This window comes from Podarcis filfolensis (genome assembly GCF_964270895.1).
Source record: "Podarcis filfolensis genome assembly, chromosome: 2".
Taxonomy (NCBI): Eukaryota; Metazoa; Chordata; class Lepidosauria; order Squamata; family Lacertidae; genus Podarcis; species Podarcis filfolensis.
In genome coordinates, this window is record NC_139605.1 from 118,659,011 (window position 1) to 118,682,371 (window position 23,361).

The window sequence follows — 23,361 nt, forward strand, 5'->3', positions numbered from 1 at the left end:
TCATTGCCTTTTCTGTTCTACTTCTCAGAGGCTAGGGTCGATGATTAAAGGTAAAGGTAAAGGGACCCCTGACCATTAGGTCCAGTCGTGGCCGACTCTGGGGTTGTGGCGCTCATCTCGCTTTATTGGCCAAGGGAGCCGGCATACAGCGTGGCCAGCATGACTAAGCCGCTTCCGGAGAACCAGAGCAGCGCACGGAAACGCCATTTACCTTCCCACCAGAGCAGTACCTATTTATCTACTTGCACTTTGATGTGCTTTCGAACTGCTAGGTGGACAGGAGCAGGGACGGAGCAATGGGAGCTCACCCCGTTGCGGGGATTTGAACCGCCGACCTTCTGACCGGCAAGTCCTAGGCTCTGTGGTTTAACCCACAGCGCCACCTGCATCCCACGGGTCAATGATTACTCTCCTCCTAAAGAAATCTCTTTTTGCAATCGAGTTTTGAACAGGTAGGAAAAAAGTGGATTTAAAAAGAAAATCAAATTCAAGGCCATATAACTTTCCAATCAAAATTATAAATGAAGCAATGTTATTTCGAAGCATAATATTCCACCTATAACTATCATTCCAAAGGAAGCCAACTTTCAATTGATGTGTTCAGTTTCTGAGCAGTTGTGATAATATAGCTGTATCCTATAGTTTAGATCAGGCTTCCTCAACCTCGACCCTCCAGATGTTTTGGCCTACAACTCCCATGATCCCCAGCTAGCAGGACCAGTGGTCAGGGATTATGGGAATTGTAGTCTCCAAACATCTGGAGAGCACAGGTTGAGGAAGCCTGGTTTAGATGGCCATTGGTGAACACTTGGTATCTTTAAGCAAGAGCAGCCAGTCTGCCATCCTCCAAATATTGTTAGACAACAACTCCCATCGTCTCTGACCCACTGAATGTGGTGGCTTGGGCTGATGGGACTTTGAATCCAACAGCAGCTGGAGGACATTGACTACCCCTGTTTTACAGGTTGACCATAAGCTACAGATAGGCAGTTTGAGAATTCATCAGCGTTTTAGTGCAAATTTCTCCTAATGTCTATACTTGTTGTATGCCTAATACATACATATTTGCAAAGCAGTTCTCCCTAATATAATGCACCTTTGTTGTATTTTATTAATATATGCATTTCTATGCACACTTTTTACCCTAATATATGCCTTGCCGTACACACTACTTGCATTGCAAAATTCAGAAAAGTGTAGATTTGGAAGGATGGATGCGTTTTTGTTCACTCATCGTTTCAGAAATTGTAAAATTGTAAAATAGGTAGATTCGCTTTTAAACGTGAACAGAATCAAATCTATCCCCAATCCCTACCTTGAACCACCTCATATTAAAAATAATCATCTGACACAAGAAGATTTACAGATACTGTTTATTTGCCAGACAAAGAAAAGGGGAGGGCTGTTTGATAAGTGGCGGGCAGGCAGTGTGATAGTAATCACATATATGCATAATAATCCCAAAGCTTTCCTTTCATGTATATTGAGTGGAAAATAAGAAGTGTAAGCCATTAGTACTCTTTGTTCAAGTTACTACAAAGAGATGTATCAACTGATCCTTATTTAACCTCAGAAGATACAATTACACAGCAGAGAGATGAAGCCATATTTACATGAGAAATACGTGTTGGTTTTTTTGAACATTTAACAGATACCCCAAGGATTTTGAGAGTGATACTTTAGTGGAGTACTGTACATTTTCTGTTATAGAATATTCTAGCTGCTTCTCACAGAATGACAATCCCTTGGGATATCTGGAAAATGGGAATAACTATTAAATCTGTTCCCACCAGTAGCACTGAGGAGGAAAGTGTTATTTCCACTGTGAACTACAAAAAAGAATATATAACAGTATTTGCTTTCCCATGAACAATTGGAAACAGTACTTATCTGAGCTAGGAACAGACAGCATCTTCACCAAACAATAATTCCCAGGCCTCATTCTGAGACTTCATAATTAAACAAATATAACTTTGATGCAAGCATAGTTCACATATGATCAAAGAAATACAGATGTTCCATGGGATGCAGGGATGAGGAACATGTGGCCCTCCAGATGCTGTTGGCTTCCAACTCCCACCAACCCCAGTCAGCATAATTCAAAAACATCTGGATGACCAGAGGTTCCCTACCCCTCATCTAATGTAATGGACCTAAAATGGTTTTCTCTGATCCATTGAATAATAAATACTATAATGGGAGGAATCAACCTCCACCATCTCACAGGTCAATTAAACTACCTCCAAAAATTGTTAAGATTAAGTTTCTGAACCTGTTCACAAAGGCTAGCATTAGAAACACAGGGTTGTGTTCAAGTAACTTTTATTCAAGGCAGACCCATAAAACGAATGCACATGAGACATGTGCCATACATTTAAAGCAGTATCACACCACTTTAAACAGTTTTGGCTTCTCTTAAAAAATCAAGGGAACAATGTTTTGTCAAGGGTGCCAAGAGTTGCTAGATGAGCCCTATTCCCTTCACAAAGCTACAGTTCCCAGAGTGATTTATCCATCAGTCTCTCTTCCCAGGGACCTCTGGGGGCTGTCACTCTGTGAGGGGAATGGGATCTCCCAAGCACCTTCAACAAACTACAGTTCCCAGAATTCTTTGGAGGAGTAATGACTTTTTATGCTTTAAATGCATAGTGCAGATGGGCCCCCGGTTAGTCTTGGCCATTGATTTTGATGGATCTACCTGAGTAAGGGTTGGTTGAATACAACCCACAGCATCCTCATATAGCTGCTGGGATTCCAGCACCCAGGTGGGAAGCCCTGCTCATACTACGTGGCTGAGCCTGAAGATCAGCCATTTCAATTTCCTACAATGCCCTTGACATAGTGTGGGATTCACCTAATGAGTCCCATCAGCACAAGCCCTGTGTGAGGGCCACCCCTCGTGCAAAGGGGCTTTACCCCTTCTTCTCCCCCCTCATGCCCCCTGGCAACCCTGAAATTGGCTTGGAAGGCATTGGGAGAACCTCCAGAACAACACACAAGGGGCAAAGAGAGAGGACCATTCCACCTGGCAAGTTGCAATGCTTGTGCTGGTGGGACATTCACCATAGCATGATGCTGAAATCCACCCAAAGCGTCTTCCCTAGGATTCTGGGCTTCAGTATGAATATTATTGACTACTTTAAGTCACCCAGCAAACAGCCAACATTACTAGGTGCAGAAATCTTCATGAAAAGATGGCACCATATCATGAGGCAAGAGGTTGTCAATAATTATGGGTTGTAACCAAAGTTAGCCCTTCTCAGAGGAGACCCACTGAAGCTACTGGACACATGACTAACTTAGGTCCATTAATTTAAATGGGTCTACTCTGATTATAACTTAGTTGGATACAATGCAATGACTGAAATGGTGGGGGTTTCTCAGTGAGGTTGCCCTCTCTGACACCCTTCTCACCCCTATGGCAAAACCCACCATGTGGCAAAAACCCATCACTTCTGTAGTGATGTACAGAATCAAGGTGTTCTGGACTTTGGGAGGGGTGGGGGGAGTTAAAAGGCCAAAGAAAGGGGATTCCCTAATACCAAGATCTTCCTCGTTTTTAACACAAATTGCAGTGATGGATAATGGTATATTGCTTTCCTCAGCAAACAGAAACATCCCCCACTGCCCCCAAACAATATTCTGGGCCTGAACTTTATCTGATGATGGAGCAGCTTCCTCCATACCCTGTTCGACATCCACTCCCAGAGTTGTGTCTCGCATCTCCACTGCTGCATCCGGCATTAGTGGAAGAAGCGGCACCAGTGGCGTAGCCACCACTTGAACACTCAGAGGTGTGGGTCACTCCACAGCCTCCTGTGCTCTCAGTGGTGTAGCCTCCACCAGCAGAGGAAATGCATGGTCCACTTGAGCTGTAACCCCCACTTCTGGAACTGTATCCTCTGCTCCTAGAACTAAAGCCTCCACTACCTATGGACCCTAAGCCACAATCTCTAGGTCCACAGGGAGCCACACTACTGGTATTGCATTGCCCAAATCCAGAGCTCATTGTGCATCTTGAAAGGTACCCTCCACTCCTAGAGCTAAATCCAGCTCTGTAGTTCAGCCTTCCACTTCTGGAACTGAATCCTCCACCGCCGCTGGCACTTTGTCCTTCTGATCCAAGTCCATAGACACATCTCCTTCCAAATCCACCACCTCCTCCCAAGGTACCACCATATGCAGCTCCACCGCCTGGAGAGATGTTGGAGCAACCCAACACAGCTACAAGAGTAGAGGAAAAGAAACAGTTACTCAGACACACACATCTAAGGCCTCTCAGTGAAATGAATAGCATTTTTCAATGCAATAATAAAGGTAAAGGTAAAGGCACCCCTGACCATTAGGTCCAGTCATGGACGACTCTGGGGTTGCGGCACTCATCTTGCTCTATAAGCCAAGGGAGCCGGTGTTTGTCTGCAGACAGCTGCCAGGTCATGTGGCCATCATGACTAAGCCGCTTCTGGTGAACCAGAGCAGCGCACAGAAACGCCATTTACATTCCCGCTGGAGTGGTACCTATTTATCTACTTGCACTTTGATGTGCTTTTGAACTGCTAGGTTGGCAAGAGCAGGGACCGAACAACGGGAGCTCACCCTGTCTCGGGGATTTGAACCGCCGACCTTCTGATCAGCGAGCCCTGGGCTCTGTGGTTTAGACCACAGCGCCACCCGCTTCCTAATGCAATAATATATAGCTTTAAAGTTACTTACCTATGTTAACCGGAGTAGAACTACATATCCTGTTGCGAAAAGAAAAGAAAATGTTAATATTCCAAGAGTGCCACAATTCTGTAGTAATCGGGGATTTAATAATAGCAGCAGAAGTAGCAGCAGTAGTCAAAATATTAATCCCCCCCCCCAGTATTTCAGAATTCAAATTACTTTCAAATTTTCTTTTATATTTCCGAATCTCACTTTTGAAATGTGACTTTGAGGAATAGTGAATAATTGAAAGGCAAGATTTTTGTGTAAGCTTACTAGGTTCAATCATATCATATATTATTTGGCCACGTTTCAAAACTTAGTAATAGTGAAGAATCAACCACACATTATTGAGATAACTTGATAACAGGATTTCTTCCTGGATTCCAGCTGATTAATTCAGCATCTTAACCCAAGCACTTCCTGAGGAGTGATCTTTCTATGATGTAGTAATCTGATCTTTTCTTTTATTCTGTATTCATTTTATCAATGCGATATTATTGTTGATTTTAGGTTGTTCATCAAAATCTCTATATTTACATTCCAAAGAGCAATATAAGCAATGTTCTAGCAAGGATGTATGAGTATTGCATGGGCGCTGATTTTTCCCCCACCCACCTGCTCTCTTCTCCTTCCAGAAGTGACCTATACATAGCAATCTCGATGTCCAAAGCCATCTTGACATTCAGCAAATCCTGGTAATCCCTTAGCAGGCGGGCAAGTTCATCCTTAGAGCACTGCAGGGCATTCTCCACCTCCGCAAGTTTTGCCTTGGCATCCTTCAGGGCACAGTCGCCACGCTGCTCATTGTCAGCGATCGCTGTCTGTAGTACATCAATCTTCAAAAGGCACAGATAAAGAGAGAAAAGAGTTGTTCCATGAATAATAAATTTATTATTATTATTATTATTATTATTATTATTATTATTATTATTATTATTATTATTATTTATACCCCACCCATATGGCTGGGTTTCCCTAGCCACTCTGGGCGGCTTCCAACAAAAGATTAGGTAAAGGTAAAGGGACCCCTGACCATTAGGTCCAGTCGTGACCGACTCTGGGGTTGCGGCGCTCATCTCGCTTTATTGGCCAAGGGAGCCAGCGTACAGCTTCCGGGTCATGTGGCCAGCATGACTAAGCCGCTTCTGGCAAACCAGAGCAGCGCATGGAAACACTGTTTACCTTCCCTCCAGAGCGGTACCTATTTATCTACTTGCACTTTGACGTGCTTTCAAACTGCTAGGTTGGCAGGAGCAGGGACCGAGCAACGGGAGCTCACCCCGTCGCGGGGATTCGAACCGCCGACCTTCTGATCGGCAAGTCCTAGGCTCTGTGGTTTAACCACAGCGCCACCCGCGTCCCAGTAACAAAAGATTAAAAATACATTAAAACATCAGTCATTAAAAGCTTCCCTAAACAGGGCAGCCTTCAGATGTCTTCTAAACATCAGATAGTTGTTTATTTCTTTGACATCTGATGGGAGGGTGTTCCACAGAGCGGGCGCCACTACCGAGAAGGCCTCTGCCTGGTTCCCTGTAGCTTCACTTATTGCAGTGAGGGAACTGCCAAAAGGCCCTCAAAGCTGGACCTAAGTGTCCAGGCAGAACAATGGGGGTGGAGACGCTCCTTCAGGTATACTGGACCGAGGCTGTTTAGGGCTTGAAAGGTCATTCTCAGTGTAATAACATTCAATGAGTAGGAGAAAGATCTGTACCTATTCTGCCTCCTGGCCCAGTCTAAGTAGATAGTCACAGACTACATGCATTACATACTTTTGAAGCACATTCAAAGCACACACACACCCAAGAATCCTGAGAAATGTAGTTTCTTAAGGGGCTAAGAATTATAGTTCTCTGAGGGGTAATTTGCAGGTCCCATTATTACTGGGGGAGGGTGGCAGAATGTGCTTTGAATGTGCTTTAAGAGTATGGTATGCATGCAGCCCCAGACTCTGAAGCCGTATGTGATTCTTCTGATTCAGTTTAGTCCAAGGCTCTCTGATCATTAGACATTAAGAAATGCGCCAGAGGTGTCTATGGTATGAAGGAAAGAGCTGGGGCAGGAAAGAGGAAACGTAGGGTGGTGGTGGGGAAATCAGATGACTTCTTGGAGGGGAGAATTAGAAAGGCTGGTACAAAGAGGAATGGAAATTATGTATGAGCAGGTGGATTTTTAAAATTATCAATGAGGTTTCAGGTTTTGGAATGAGTAGAATATAAACCAATGAATCTAGCAACCTAAGACAGCATTAATGCCTTAACTTTTATTACAGCAGGACCGGGAATTTTCCTTCCTTTGCCTCCCATTTTTTAATAAATACAAAACGTTTCTTTCAGTTCTGAATGGTAAGCACAAAGGTCAGTGTGAATCTGGGGGTGGCCAGTGAGGTGACCTCCAGGTGCTGTTGGCTCCTACCATCCCTGATGGACTACATCTCCCATTGACAAAACGCACCTGGAAGGCTCCTCATTGACTATCCCTGGTGTACATCAAGACCAGGAAAATGATTTCTGCTGCTCAACCTTCTCCTGTTCAACTTCACCTCTCTCACCTGTTTCTTGGCATTTTCCATATCAGCCTTGAGTCGCTGGATAAGGCGAGTCAGGTCCTGGATTTCATGGCGGCCCTTAGCCAAAGCGTCACAGTGATGCCCATAGGTGGACTGCAGATCTTTGAACTAAAATCAGAGAGAAAGGATGCCTTTATTTTTGCCTCTGTGGATTCAGCTATCTAAAACAGTGGTAACCGTCAATGGCATTTGCTTCTCTCTGTTGCAGACAGGCCTATATCATGTTTACCTTGGTTTCGTAAAGAGCATTGACCTCATCCTTGCTCCTCTGTACAATCTCCTCATACTGACACCTCACAGAGTTAATGATCCCCTCCATGTCCAGCTCTCGGTTGTTGTCCATAGACACAACAACGTTGGTGTCAGCTGTTGTTGTCTGTAAGCTTTCTATTTCCTGAAAAGAAAACATAATTGGTGTTGTTTTTTTAGCAGGTCATCAATTGTCCATACTGGAGGGAGACAGTTTGGGCTGTTCCATGTCGCCACTCTATTCTTGTGACTGTAACACCTTTTAAATGGTTTTAGTTCTGACTTTTAAAGTGTTGTAACCCACCAGGGTACCTGATGTTAGAATCATAGAATCATAGAATCATAGAGTTGGAAGAGACCACAAGGGCCATCGAGTCCAACCCCCTGCCAAGCAGGAAACACCATCAGAGCACTCCTGACATATGGTTGTCAAGCCTCTGCTTAAAGACCTCCAAAGAAGGAGACTCCACCACACTCCTTGGCAGCAAATTCCACTGTCGAACAGCTCTTACTGTCCGGAAGTTCTTCCTAATGTTTAGGTGGAATTTTCTTTCTTGTAGTTTGGAACCATTGCTCCGTGTCCGCTTCTCTGGAGCAGCAGAAAACAACCTTTCTCCCTCCTCTATGTGACATCCTTTTATATATTTGAACATGGCTATCATATCACCCCTTAACCTCCTCTTCTCCAGGCTAAACATGCCCAGCTCCCTTAGCCGTTCCTCATAAGGCATCGTTTCCAGGCCTTTGACCATTTTGGTTGCCCTCCTCTGGACACGTTCCAGTTTGTCAGTGTCCTTCTTGAACTGTGGTGCCCAGAACTGGACACAGTAGTCCAGGTGAGGTCTGACCAGAGCAGAATACAGTGGCACTATTACTTCCCTTGATCTAGATGCTATACTCCTATTGATGCAGCCCAGAATTGCATTGGCTTTTTTAGCTGCCGCGTCACACTGTTGGCTCATGTCAAGTTTGTGGTCAACCAAGACTCCTAGATCCTTTTCACATGTACTGCTCTCATGTTGAAGGGCGGGTAATAATTTTAATGTGAATGATGATTAGTTTGTATTTTTAAAGCTTGCTGCTGTATCCAATATTAATAGAAGACACTACTTCATTAGCTGTAGAGATGGATGAACTATCTAAAGCTGTCTTCCGGTTGCCTTGGAAATTGGCATGGGGAATTGGTTTGATTCAGCTCACATTTAAAGGCGGATCTATCGAATTTTACAATGCAGTTCTCCAACCAATGTTCACAAGAATGGATATTCTGGGGAAAATAGCATGCAAAATTGCTTTATTTTAGGGGACATTGCTTTAAAAAAATGTACATTGGTGAAAACTTCATATAAAATGTGTTTATTAGGAGATATTCATGCTAAACTGCAGGCGAAATTTCATGAGAATTTGTTTTTCTTATTTCAAAAATCGCAAATTGCTGCAGAAATGTGAAAAAATGAATTTAAGTTAAGAAAACCGAGATCCAAAATAAATCATGAAAAATACTTACTGCTTCATGGACACATCTGAGGAACTCCAGCTCCTGTCTTAGAGCTTCCACTTTCACCTCCAGCTCCACTTTCCCGGTGTAAGCACAATCCACATCCTGAAAGACAAGACGCAATAAATACTTCTCTTGTGACAACAAGGCTTGCTTAAGAGAGAGAGGAGAGGAGGTCTCCATACTTTCAGTCAAGAAAGACCTGAGCTTTAATATGGCAGATAATCAACCATTCTTGTGTTATCTACTTGTCTCAAGTGGAGTTGGGAGAAGTAGAGGCACAGTCACAGGAAGGGAACCTTTCTGTCAATGTGCAGCTTACCAGAACTTTTCCAAACAATATATACTTATGGGACTGTGCTTCCCATATTGGTATATTTTCACACATTTGAAGTAGCTCTCACTGCTGGGAGTAAGTCTCATTGCGCTCAATGGGACTTTCTTCTGAGTAGAGATGGTTAGAATTGTACCATGTCACTCCCTGCAATCCACTGTAGCTGACACAGAGTGAACCCCAAAGTTTTACTGTCTGTAACCTGACCCAAACCTGATATTTGCTTGATTCTAAAAAAGGTAAAGGTACCCCCTGACCATTAGGTCCAGTTGCGGACGACTCTGGGGTTGTGGCGCTCATCTCACTCAAAGGCCGAGGGAGCCGATATTTGTCCGCAGACAGTTTTTCCGGGTCATGTGGCCAGCATGACTAAGCCGCTTCTGGTGAACCAGAGCAGCACATGGAAACACCGTTTACCTTCCCGTACCTATTTATCTACTTGCACTTGACGTGCTTTCGACTCTTAGATCAAAAGAAAAAAAATCACTGTAGCATTGCATATGTATGTATACTATGATTTTATTGGGCCTTTCTAAAAAAAAATTTAAAAGGGTGTAGGGTACACACAACCTTCTAGATGTTGCCAGACTACAAATTCCACCATCCACCTGTCTGGAGCCAATGGTGGGACTGAGTCTATCAACATCTGGAAGGCCATCAGTTCCCTACTTCTGCTACAATATAGGCAACGTGCACACAAAGACTATTATAAGGTACCTAGTAAGAAGAATATGGATGCATAAAAAGAAAGATCTTTTTCCAGCAATGTGCTTAGAAGATGCTTTGGGGGGAGCTTCTCAAGCAGGGCAAATTGTAATGACCATGCCATGCCTCCAACTCTTTGAACATTTTAATTAATTGCCTTTTCCATTCTTCGAAACCAGTTTGACTCACCTTTTTCAGCAACACAAATTCATTTTCCGCAGCCATACGCCGGTTGATTTCTTCTTCATACCTTGTAGTGGAGAACAGAAGGAGATACAAAGATTCCTGAGAATCAGCTCTACTGCAAAGTGTCTGGGAGCCACTGTCTGGCCATGGACAGAGGGCTGGACTTGCATTGGGGAGATTCTGGCTTGGGACTCAGCATGGCTGAGAAGCACAGGGTGAAAGAAGGGTGAGCATGTTCATCATATTGAACCAGGCAATATTTCTCCACTGAATCTATCTCGTAGAACTCAGAATGAAAATAACATAAAAGTAACACTTAGCACTTGTTTTATAAAGCACATTTCAAGTGTCCAAACTTTTTTTTTAGTCACTCTACCACCATAATTTTCCCAGTAGTGATGTATGAAAGTGAGAGCTGGACCATAAAGAAGGCTGATCGCTGAAGAATTGATGCTTTTGAATTATGGTGCTGGAGGAGACTCTTGAGAGTCCCATGGACTGCAAGAAGATCAAAGCTATCCATTCTTAAGGAAATCAGCCCTGAGTGCTCACTGGAAGGACAGATCCTGAAGCTGAGACTCCAATACTTTGGCTACCTCATGAGAAGAGAAGACTCCCTGGAAAAGACCCTGATGTTGGGAAAGATGGAGGGCACAAGGAGAAGGGGACGACAGAGGACAAGATGGTTGGATAGTGTTCTCAACGCTACCAGCATGAGTTTGACCAAACTGCGGGAGGCAGTGGAAGACAGGAGTGCCTGGCGTGCTCTGGTCCATGGGGTCATGAAGAGTCGGACGCGACTAAACAACAACCACCATAATCTTTACAATAGCCCTATAAGGTGGGCCAGCATTATTCTTCTCAAATTGCCGATAGCTGTGTCTTAGAACCATCACAAATGGTTAGAGGACACAGCATCCCAGGAGAAATAGGCCCCTTATTCATTTCTTAAACCAGACCTTTTGCGGGGAAGACAGCCCACCATTTACCTGCATTTGTACTCTTCAACCACATCCTGGAATTTAGCTTGTTCACATTGCAGCTGCTCCCGCTCATTCAGCAAAAGATCCAGCTGCCTCCTCAGGGTTGCAATGTAGTTCTCAAACAGGTGGTCAATGGTTTTCTTCTCAACAGGCCCCTGTTGCTGCAGGCAATTCCATTTGGTTTCCAAAAGCTTGTTTTGCTGCTCCAAGTGCCTCACCTGCAATTAAAATGGAGCCATGGTGATAGTCTACTAAACACAGGAACCTATTAGGTCTTCCTATGAGGTGGAGAAAAATCTCCTCCTCAGTTCTTGAATCCAGTGGGTTGGGTTGTTTTGCCAGAACCAGGCACTGGCATTTCATGCATTTCTAAAGCAAACAGAAGAGTTGAGTTGACAATGAAGAAACAGAGTGAACCCACAATTATCTAGGAACATAAAGAGCTCTGCTGGATCAAGCCAAAGGCCCATTGTAGTCCATTGTTCTGTTCTCACAGTAGCTAGCCAGATGCCTGTGGGAAACCCACAAGCAGTACCTTGTGTAACAGCATTCTCCCACTTGTGATTCCCAGGAACTGAGTTGATGGATAGTATACTATGCAGTACAGCTGTAATTGCTTAGGGAATGCTATCGGAGAAGAAATGACTACTTTTAAGTATACAGTGACAAACTATGGAACAAGAGCATTTAAATCTGCCATTGGAAAAAAGAATGGTTTGCAAATAGACAGAGCTGCAAGCCTTATAGTGCAATCCTATTTTTATTGACTCAGAATCGACAGTTTGCCCTCCTATGTTGAATGGGGCTTACTCCCAAGCAAGTTTTATCTAAGCGTGCAGTCATAAAGCGTGTTCTCCTTCAGGGAGAGCACGTGTTGCGGTGGGGTCTACTGAGCCACCCCCTTTGTTGCTGGGTAAGTTCTCCAAGATGGCCAGGGGGCATTGATTGGATTGCCGAGTTGCTGGGGGAAAAGTTATGTTGCAATTTTGGTGGGAGGGGTAAAAGGTTTAAATACTCTGCATGCAGCCTTGTACTTTCTCTTTTGCTGCATGCAACAGATCACCCGCCCACCCGCCCTAGAATAAGGGGTTGTTGCGTTGACCTTGCTATGCCTGTCATGGGGTCGTCTGCCTTTGAGCAGGGGCCTGGTAGGAATTTTTCCACCTGGCAAATTGGCTGGCTGGGTGGTTTTTGCCTACTGCGTAGCAAATCGTCACAACTTGTAAGGTTGTGGTTAGGCATTGGTTATAAATCTGGTGGAGGAGGGGTTAGGATAGGCTGGGCCTGCCCCTCCATGGTTGCTGCAGAAAGGGAATTCCGTTAAAGGAATCCTGGGGCTTGCCATCTTTTCGTCCAATCCCTGGAATGGGACTAGGGCCGGCAAGCCTTCGGGGAGCAGGCGGGTGAGAGTTGAGGGTCTGTGTCTCAGCTCCAATTCTTCCCCGACCTGCTTTCCCCCGCACTGTCTTTCGGTGGTGCCCGGAAGTCAGTTCTGTCCCCAGGCGGGGGGACAGATAGTCTTAACCAATGCCTAAACAACCACTCACAGTTTGTATTTTAATAAAGTTGTGGCCAAAATCATGCCAAAAATCTTAAACAAAAAATTACGTGTCCGTTGTGAGTTATTTTGGGGGGTGGATTGGGGACCTCGACACGCAATAAATTTAATTGTTAATCAAGTTAAGGCTTGGCCTGGGAGCAAGCCACACAGAACCAGAGCTTGGAAAGTCCATTTTAAAAAAATAAAAAATAAATAACTAATTCCAGTTCACATTTGTCGCTTTACTAAAGAAACTAGTTTGGTTCACATTCAGTTCCCAGTTCAAATTCATCCAAAGGAAACATCAAAATACACAGAGTGGAGTATAAATTGTTTAATATTACACACACACAAAATGATTTTCAAGTTTAAATTCCAAAGGGTCTGAAAGAGTTCAGTCCATTTCTGCTTAAATAGAATTGTGGAAGGGCCACAGGACAGTGGTACAGCATTTCCCCCCCCCAAGCAGAAGGTCCCAGGTTCATTTTCCCAGCACCTCCCAATAGGGCTGGGAATCTCCCCTGTCTGAACCCCTAGAGAGCTGTTGTCTGTTTGCAAAGGCAATACTGGGTTGGGTGGGGTTTGTCCGAGGCAGATTTAGGAGAGCACGACTGGTTTGGCTGCACTGGGCGCAGAGCCTTGGGGGCACTGCAGGCAGTGCTGCCATGTAGAATGGAAGACGAGAGGTGGGAGTCATTGAATTTTGGCATTGCGCAGGGTGCTACTGAAATTTTGAGACCCCACTGGGTTTTTACAAGGCAGCTGGAAATTATGCATTTCCATCACCTCCATAAGTTAGAGCAGCCAAGAAAAGGGGCCATTTGCACCCACACACTCAATGCATGTGAAAACCCAGAGGGATTTATTTGCTTCCATGGACCTCTTGCTTTAAAGCAGCTGGAGAAGGAGGCCCTGCTTGGTAAAAAGGTAAAGGACCCCTGACAGTTAAGTCCAGTCGCAGACAACTCTGGGGTTGCGGCGCTCATCTCGCTTTACAGGCCGAGGGAGCTGGCGTTTGTCTGCAGACAGTTTTTCTGGGTCATGTGGCCAGCATGACTAAGCTGCTTCTGGCAAAACCAAAGCAGCATACAGAAACATTATTTACCTTCCCACCAGAGTGGTACCTATTTATCTACTTGCACTTTGATGTGCTTTCGAACTGCTAGGTTGGCAGGAGCAGGGACCGAGCAATGGGAGCTCACCCCATCATGGGGATTCAAACCGCCGACCTTCTGATCAACAAGCCCTAGGCTCTGTGGTTTAGACAACAGTGCCACCTGCGTCCATAGACCATAGGAAAGAAGTTGGAGGATGCAGAGCATTCAGCAACGTGGCACAACTCACAGCTAAACTCCCTCTTGCTCATTCTGGCCATGAGTTGTGCTGGCCACTGCTGAGTGCTGTGCTGCAACTTGCCTCTTTTCACGCAGTCTCCAAGAGGCTACTGGTCAGGATTTCAGGAATCTGCACAGTTTGGTTCTGCAGGGTGTCACACTAGGATTCTAGCCTATTTTATCCATGCCCTGGTAATCTCACAGTTGGATTACTGAAATGCATTCTACAAGGGTCTACCCATGTAGACGGTCTGGAGATTATAACTAGATCTGAATGCAGCAGCCAGATGATCATCAGGCACATTTGCAAGATCTTATGACACCAGTTCTTAAATATTAATGCTAAATGCCTATTAGTCACCAATGCAATATGCAAAAGCCTAAATGACTCGGGGTCTGAGTGCCTGAAGGAATGCCATTCCCCATGCAGTCTTGCCCAGTAGCACCCACCTGTGGAATATTCTCCCCTCTGAGCTCTGTCTGGCTTCTGCTTTGTATATATTTTGGCACCCAATAAAAGCTTGCTTTCTTCTTGCAGACCTTTTATGATAGTATGTCCAGACTGAAGGACTATTACTTTTGCTGGATTTTTGTTTTAAACTCTGTTTTATCTCTTTATCTTGTTTGTTGTGACCCATTCCAACACCATACACAATATACATCTTAAAAAAGAAATAAAATAACCAATGCAGGCCAATTTTAATCAGTCTGGAGGCATTAGAATCACTTTTGCCATTAATCTGATTTGAATTAATTTTATAATGAAATGATTTTAGAATGTTGCATTATTTTACTGTTGTTAGCCACTCTGAGCCCAGCTTCGGCTGGGGAGGGCGGGATAAAAATAATAAAAAAATATTATTATTATTATTTTGTTAATAAGGGCTATTTTGGTTCTGGTGTGTTACTGTAGTGTGGACACAGCCCTTTAATGCTCTAAAAGGATATTTGCCCTGTATTTTTTAGTTATATGCAAAACTATTTAAATAATTAATATTTAAATAAACATTTTGATTAGTTGATTAGTAAATAAACATAGTTGATTAGTCAGTTTTATTTCATTGATTGACAGGCCTAGAAATGAAATCTGTTTTTAAAAGGCAAGGAGAAATGTAATCATAAGTTGAGTAACTCGGAAACTAAACATGCAGTCCAAATGGTTACACATCCTTGCATTCCCCCACTTAATCCCAGACACAAAAACTACTAGAAGCTCTTTGAAAAGTAAAACATCTCTTTGTCTCTTCACAAGAGGCTAACTCAAACAGAATGCAACAGAGCAGACTCACCATACAATCTCACCTTATCGATGAAGCAGGCAAACTTGTCATTGAGGCATTTGATCTGCTCTCGCTCCTCCACCTTCACTCTAGAGATCTCTGGATCAACCTGTATGCAAAGGGGCCTCAAGAGGTTTGTATTGACCCTGACCGACTGGATCCCCCTGCAGTCACCAAAACGGCCAATGGGCTCATTGCCCAATCCCCCACAAACAGGACGACCACAAATAATGCTTCTGCTGCCATACACACCACCACCCAGACTCGGGCTGCCAAAGCCAACTGTCCTATAGCCTCTGCCACAAACACCACCAAAACTTCGGCTGCTGAAGCCACCATATCTGCAGCTACCACTTCCTTCGCCACCGTAGCCTCCAAGGCTTTGGCTGCCGACTCCTCCAGCTGTGCCATAGGCCCCTGCACTTCGACTACTAAAGCCTCCAGGCCTGCCAATGCCAGCACCATAACCTACATGCCCAAAACCATAGCCCAATGGCCCAGGACCATAGCCCAAACCACTGAAGTCCCTAAAGCCTGCACTGTATCCACCAGAACTTCCTCCGTATCCACCAAGGCTTCCGCCAGAAAGTCTTCTGCTACGGCCGATATTATAGTGGCTTATACTGCTGTAGCCACCACATCTGCCTGCTCCGGTGTAGCAGATCGAAGACAGACTGTTGCCACCCCTAAATCCACTGCTGATGGCTGAGCCAGATGATGGCCGTCTTCCATTAAGGGACCGGGAACTGAAGCACTGCCGGCTCATGATGGCTTAATCAGGGATGGGACAGAGATTATTGAAGCAAAGCTGAGCTGCAACCAGGTGTCCCAGAGAGAGGGGAAGAGAATGGAACCCCTTTTCACATGTCCACTGGAAGTTTAGGCTTTATATACCTTCAATAAGATGGGCTTGGCCTCAAGGTAGCAATCAGTTTAATCCATGGGACTGGTTGACTTGGAAGTCATAAATGGCAAATGAAATGCATTTTTCAACATGCATACAAAAGGAGACATCAAAGAAAGAGAACCTTATGCCAATGAAGTAATCTGAAATGGGGAGAAGTCGCTTGGGTTGCAAGCAGCTGGATGATGATGTTGTGTTATCTAATTAATCTGTTTTCCATAAGGAAATTAGGCTCAAGCTAAATGGCTTCAGGAAGGCCCTTTGCAATTTGCCTCATGCAGATGCCACCATCCTGCCCCATCTTCCATGCAGCAGCGAAGGAAGGGGGCTGCGGTGGGTGCGGGCTGCCCCGGGTGTCATCACTGAGGGGTGTGTGTGTGACAAAATGACGAAATATGAGTTTCACAATAAATAAATAAATAGGCTCACGAAACTTTTTAGTTCAGTCAACAAACGCAACGAAGCGTGACTGGCACTGGGCGCCACACTGCAAAGGCTGGCACTTAAATGCACAAAAATGGCAAAATCAGGCGGTACCTACTAAAGAAGTGTGGCAGCTAAAACTGATGAAATACGCTGAATTAGCGAATTTAACTATCAAGAGATCAAGAAGAGGCAGACTTTAAGGCGGAGTGGAAAACTTTTGTTGAATATTTAAAGAATTACTGTAAACATGTAAAAATGCAGGTAGAATTTGAATGAAGAACAGCAGATGAAGACTTATTGGAGTGCAATTTGGAAAGGATAGAATATTTATAATATGCAACAAATTTAGAAATTACAGGGGAAACCATGGAGGGGAAGTCAAATGTGAAATGGATGTGTATTTGGAATGTATGTATCGTTTTGCAAACTTTTGAAATTCAGAACTAAAATCATAAAAAACGAGGTGTAAAAGTCCTCTCTAAGATATGTAACAGGTATGGGTAACCTGAGACCCTCCAGTTCTTGCTGGACTACAGCTGATGAGAGCTGGCTATAATGCACCCAGGTTGCCCACCTCTGACATAATCAGGATTACATGGGGGGGGGGCGTAAATCAAGACTACTTCTCATGCCTACTATTTTCGTTGCTCATTATTATTGACACATCTCAAAAAGCCGTTCCATTTTCAATCAAATGATTGTGCCTTTAACATGCACAGCTGGCACATCTACCCTTTTATTATTTATAGCATGAACAGATCAGTGAGTGGAGCCAGCTGGTTGGCTGGAAAATTATGAAAACATGAATGCACTCTTCTCCCTGCTTCTATATAGCTATGCTTACAGTGTTTTTGTAATGATTATTGCAATAATGCCTGTGTTTTGGGGGGGAAATACAATATAAAAGCTGAAGCATTATTGTTTGTTGTTACTGTCACCCTTATCTGTTCAGAAGATGTTTCTAATACAGTGGTACCTTGGTTTGCAACTGTTTTGGATTACAACCACGTCAAACCCGGAAGTGCGTGTCCCTTTTTTTGGATTACAACCCATTTTTTGGGGGGGAGGGAGGCCCCATTGGTGAAAGCACGCCTTGGGATACAACCTGTTTTGGTTTACAACCGGACCTCCAGAACGGATTATGGATGTAAACCAAGGTATCACTGTACAGTAGAACCTCTACTTACGACTGCCTCTACTTGGGCCCGATCCAAGTCGTGACTGCGGCAAACCCGGAAGTAAATACTGGGTTTGCTGTGATTCATGCATGCGTAGAAGCAGCTTCCGCCATTTGCGCATGCGCAGAAGCAGCTGCCGCCATCTGCACATGCGCACAACGGCGCTTCTATCAGCAACCCATTTCACCTAAAGGACGGGCCACCGGAACAGATTATGGTGATAAGTAGAGGTTCCACTGTACTGAGATGGTGTTAGTGTACAGAGACACAATTAATGCAAGCAACAAGAAATGAAGAGAAGCATTAGCATCATCCAGTTTTCTACAAAGGCGCAAATTCATAGAACTGAAGAACAACAAACCACCAGAAATGCTGTCACGTGGTGGCAGTGGGGCCGGCTCATGATCCAATAGACCCAGGCAAACTCTGTCCTGCCCCCCCCCCCGCATTGCTCCATTTTGAGGCATTGCACTAGATCCTGCTGGCACGAATCACACCAGCTGCATTTATACCCACACATGCATACAACGGAATCATAGAACCATAGAATTGTATGGGACATCTAACCCAACCCATTGCAATGCAGAAATCTCAACTAAAGCACCCATCGCAGATGGACACCCAACCTCTGCTTTAAAACTTCCATTACAGGAGAGCCCAGCACCTTCTGAGGTAGTATGTACACCAGATGATCTTGCAGGAGAGTTACTGGAGAGAGCCCCTGCGATAGCAGTTCCATTCTCCTCATCAAGGCCTGAAAAACTGCCTGCATTGTAGTATGTTGATTTGTCGTCCTGAATTTAACATATTTCTTCATGTGTGGCAAAATGCCAGCAGCTGTACATCTGTCAGTAAGAAGCATTCTAATTGAAGCCACTGGCTCTCCTGCCTCTTGCTCAGCAAGGACAGCAAGTGCTGTGGTTCACATGCCTCATAATCATTTTTTAAATTTGGAATAGCCCAGCCTCTAGCAGTTCTTGGTCACTCAGCTACTTTTCAGGACTGGAATGCTAGTTAAGGTCTGGACCTTTGAGTAAATATGAAACCAGGCAAGCAACCTGCAATGGTGGAGCTGAAGAAAGCATCAAGGCTAAGCTACAACCCAGCAAGTGAGTCATTTGCTGACTTAAATGAGAAATACCATCAGTATTTCTGAGACAAGCAGCTTGCATGGAAATAAGTGCTGTTGTACACAGATGGCAAGGGACGCAGGTGGTGCTGTGGTCTAAACCATAGAGCCTAGGACTTGCCGATCAGAAGGTTGGCGGTTCAAATCCCCACGACGGGGTGAGTTCCCGTTGCTTGGTCCCTGCTCCTGCCAACCTAGCAGTTCGAAAGCACCTCAAAGTGCAAGTAGATAAATAGGTACCACTCCGGCGGGAAGGTAAACGGCGTTTCTGTGCGCTGCTCTGGTTCACCAGAAGTGGGTTAGTCATGCTGGCCACATGACCTGGAAGCTGTCCGTGGACAAACGCTGGCTCCCTCGGCCACTAAAGCTAGATGAGCGCCGCAACCCCAGAGTTGTCCGTGACTGAACTTAACGGTCAGGCGTCCTTTACCTTTTTACGCAGATGACAGACAGAAACCAGCTTGCAAGGTGCAAACATCCATGATGGCAATAAATGAAAATCTCTCTTGCCACTTAATGCTCTCATGCATCTTATTGTATATGGTCAAGGAGTGGACAGACATTTTCCTGAGAAGGGAATGGAGGGAAAGAAAGGATGTGAAAGCCAGTGTAGTGGCTTATTCCAGTAGTCTACTGGAATAAGATCTCAGAGATAGAGTTCAAATCCCCACTCAGCCATGAATGGGTAGACTGGGGACCTTGGATAAGCGACTCTCTTTCAGGCTAACATACCTCACAGGTTTGTTGTGCAGATAAAAGGGACAGGGAGAGAGTCATGTATGCCTCCCTGAACACTTTGGAGAAAAGGCAGGATATAAATGTGGTTGGTGTTGTTATGTTCACACAGTTCCACAGAATGAAGGAAAGGGGATTCTGTGAGGCTGGAATAAAAGCATCTGCCTCTGGCATTTGAATCTAGACAGCTATACTTGCACAATCAGACATCTCCTTGTAAGTAACTCATTCAAAAATGGTTCAACTGGCACAAAGTTTTAATGTCTTTGTGGGAGGAGATGGTTGTTTTGATTTTGGGTGTGTGGGTTTGTGTGTGTCTGTAGGGGGCCATACACTTGGGCTATTCACTTGTTCATCACATTCCTCTGGACCAGCTGACACGTCCAAAGATCACCATGCCCTGTTCCGGAGGTGCCACCAAGTCTGATGACTGTGGGGCAAGAAGAGGAAGGACCTCCTTGGGATTCTGTTCCAGCCTTGATCCAGCAACCAACTCCCTTTCATTTAAAAGGCATGTCTGCCTTTGAGACAGAACGGGCAGCATTTATTGAGCCCTGTGTCTGTGGCAAAGTTAGACCAGGCTTATTTGCCTTGTTAATCCCCTCACTTAGGCATTCGTTAATTTTATTGGGTTCATGAGGAATGCCAGGCTCACCACCTTCTGCAGGGAGGATCCTTTTCCATCTAAGATGCAATTTGCTCCATTAAATATATGCCTCTTGTAATTTGACAACTGCTTAGGGCTACTAAAGATTTCAAGAACAGGAATCTATTAAGGTGGGCGGGGGAAGAAAAACACACCTACAGAGGAAATATTTTTTGCTGGATGAATAGAATATTCTTATGGTTACTCAGAAGAGTACAGTCTGCCATATACTTCAGGCTTCTCCAGACGGATGTATTTTCTTGTGGGTGTATTCTGCCACATATTCTTGATGCAATAGTGCAATAGAAACCATCTGTATGATACATTTAAAGCAATATCATGCCACTTTAAACATCCATAAAGGTAAAGGGTAAAGGGACCCCTGACCGTTAGGACCAGTCATGGACGACTCTGGGGTTGCAGTGCTCATCTCGCTTTATTGGCCGAGGGAGCCAGCGTACAGCTTCCGGGTCATGTGGCCAGCATGACTAAGCCGCTTCTGGCAAACCAGAGCAGTGCACAGAAACGCCGTTTACCTTCCCGCTGGAGTGGTACATATTTATCTACTTGCACTTGATATGCTTTTGAACTGCTAGGTTGGCAGGAGCAGGGACCGAGCAACGGGAGCTCACCCCGTCGCGGGGATTCGAACCGCCAACCTTCTGATTGGCAAGGCCCTAGGCTCTGTGGTTTAACCCACAGCGCCACCCGCATCCATCCGTCTGTGAAGGGTTCTGAGAGCTGTTAGCAGACTATTTGCCCCTTACAAATCTACAGTTTCCAGAATGGTTTAACAATCAATCTTCCCTGCCCAGGTAACTCCATGAACCCCAATGCTCACAAAGTAGTTCCTTGCCCAGAAGGCACGTCCTTCACATTCAGTTGACCCACAGTCAAGTGTCCCAAAATGAAACCCTCCACTTCCACATTCTGGTGGGCTATTTATTCCCCACTCTAAACTACTAATACCTCTAGATCTACCCTTCCCAATTCCAAAACTGGGTCTCTTACTTCCAGAACTGCTCATCTCCAGAAGGTTTGGAGCCAAACATAGTACCCAAAAATCTTCCTTCATCTCTACAATCTTCTAGCCAAACACTCTTCCTGCAGCAGTTCCCTAAGCTTTTGTAATCACATTCCTCATGCATACAATTGTATCTCTTGTCTTTGGAGCTGCAACCTGAACTTCTAGAGCTACACATATCTCAGAGCTCTCTTTGCCTCTAGTGTCATATACACTACTTCTACAAAAATGCTCTCTTACAAAAATGGGAGAAGCATATCCTTCACTCCCACAAGATGCTGATCTACCTATGCTACCACTAGAGCAGGTAATGCATCTGGAGCAACACCCTACCCTTCCAGAGCTATATCTCTGACTTGCAGAACAACAGAAGATGCCTTCAAAGTTTTCTAGGCCACCTGAGATATCTCCACCAATTGCAGCGTCAGAGCAAGACCTTATCCATTGTTTTGCATAACCTCCAGTTTTCCAATTGTCTGAGGCAATTTCCAAAGTGCTTGTTCCTTTTTAACTATATTCTCCAACCTTGTAGCTGGGTGTTCCACAACCACTTGCAGTAGCTGGGGTTCTGATAACAGCAGTCCCTTCTGTCCTTGCACTCCGCTTAGTTGCATCCTCAAGTTTTGGGTAGAAGACTGGAAAAAGTGATTCAGTACTTTGAAGGTTCACACTTTGCAGACTATAGTGCTGTAAAAAGGTAAAGGTAAAGGACCCCTGACAGTTAAGTCCAGTCGCAGACAACTCTGGGGTTGCGGTGCTCATCTCACTTTACTGGCCGAGGGAGCCAGTGTTTGTCTGCAGTTTTTCTGGGTCATGTGGTGAGCATGACTAAGCTGTTTCTGGCACAACGGAAACTCAAAACCAGAGCAGCGCACAGAAATGCCATTTACCCTCCTGCTGGAGCGGTACCTATTTATTTGCTTGCACTTTTTGGCGTGCTTTCAAACTGCTAGGTTGGCAGGAGCTCACCCCATCGTGGGGATTAGAACCGCTGACCTTCTGATCGGCAAGCCCAAGAGGCTCAGTGGTTTAGACCACAGCGTCACCCGTGTCCCTAAAGAAAAAGGACCACTGGACAGTTAAGTCCAGTCAAAGGCACCTATGGCGTTGCTGTAGCATTTCCCATTTGGTCGGCAGCATCATCTGCTGCTCAAGGAACTGGATCCAAAACATGAAACAAAACAAAAGAACAATAAAAAACTGAAGCGAATTGCAGGGAGAAAACAAAAATCTCGTGCAGTCTTCTCATAGGTGAAATAACTCCTCAAAATGCATTTTTTTTATTCTGAAAATTCATTGTGGTATGCTTCAAAGGCAGTAATTTAAACATGAACTTTATAGCGTCCTGTGCTCAATACCTCCCCCAACCAGCACAATTTAATTTAGCCCAGTCCCAAGCCCTTCCCCCTTATGAGAGCCAATGTGGTGTAGTGGTTAAGAGCGGTAGTCTTGTAATCTGGTGAACTGGGTTTGCGTCTCCGCTCCTCCACATGCAGCTGCCGGGTGACCTTGGGCCAGTCACACTTCTCTGAAGTCCCTCAGCCTCACTCACCTCACAGAGTGTTTGTTGTGGGGGAGAAAGGGAAAGGAGAATGTTAGCCGCTTTGAGACTCCTTCGGGTAGTGATAAAGCGGGATATCAAATCCAAACTCTTATGTGTTTCATCCATTCATAGCATGCAAATAAGCAGAAAAGCTAAGCATAAGAGGCCTTTCCTGCAGACCAAATAGCAGCTGAGGGAACAATTAACTCAATTAATTTTCAAATGGCTTAATCTTCAGCAGGAAGTTCTTGGCTCCAGTGCTTGCTCCAGTGCCCCATGCCAAGTCTTGTCCTGCGAGAGGAATGTGCTAGAAGCAGAGCAAGCGCCTGTGGGGCTCTGAGGTGTCTGCCTGCTTCCTCCCCCTCAGCCACCCTACAGCTGAGCGGGGAGG

The 23,361-nt window shown here is 44.8% G+C and overlaps 1 protein-coding gene across 1 annotated transcript; it reads right to left on the minus strand.

Annotated features, from left to right (window-relative positions):
* Positions 1–1,253: 1,253 nt before the first annotated feature.
* LOC310754234 (keratin, type II cytoskeletal 71-like) lies at positions 1,254–16,151 on the minus strand (the record flags this gene model as incomplete). The annotated part of the gene is made up of 9 exons (XM_083595953.1): positions 1,254–4,224; positions 4,714–4,742; positions 5,323–5,543; positions 7,259–7,384; positions 7,506–7,670; positions 9,033–9,128; positions 10,252–10,312; positions 11,238–11,449; positions 15,408–16,151. The coding sequence occupies 9 exons, from the start codon at positions 16,149–16,151 to the stop codon at positions 3,656–3,658; spliced, it is 2,223 nt and encodes a 740-aa protein (XP_083452079.1). The 3' UTR covers positions 1,254–3,655.
* Between the last annotated feature and the right edge of the window lie 7,210 nt (positions 16,152–23,361).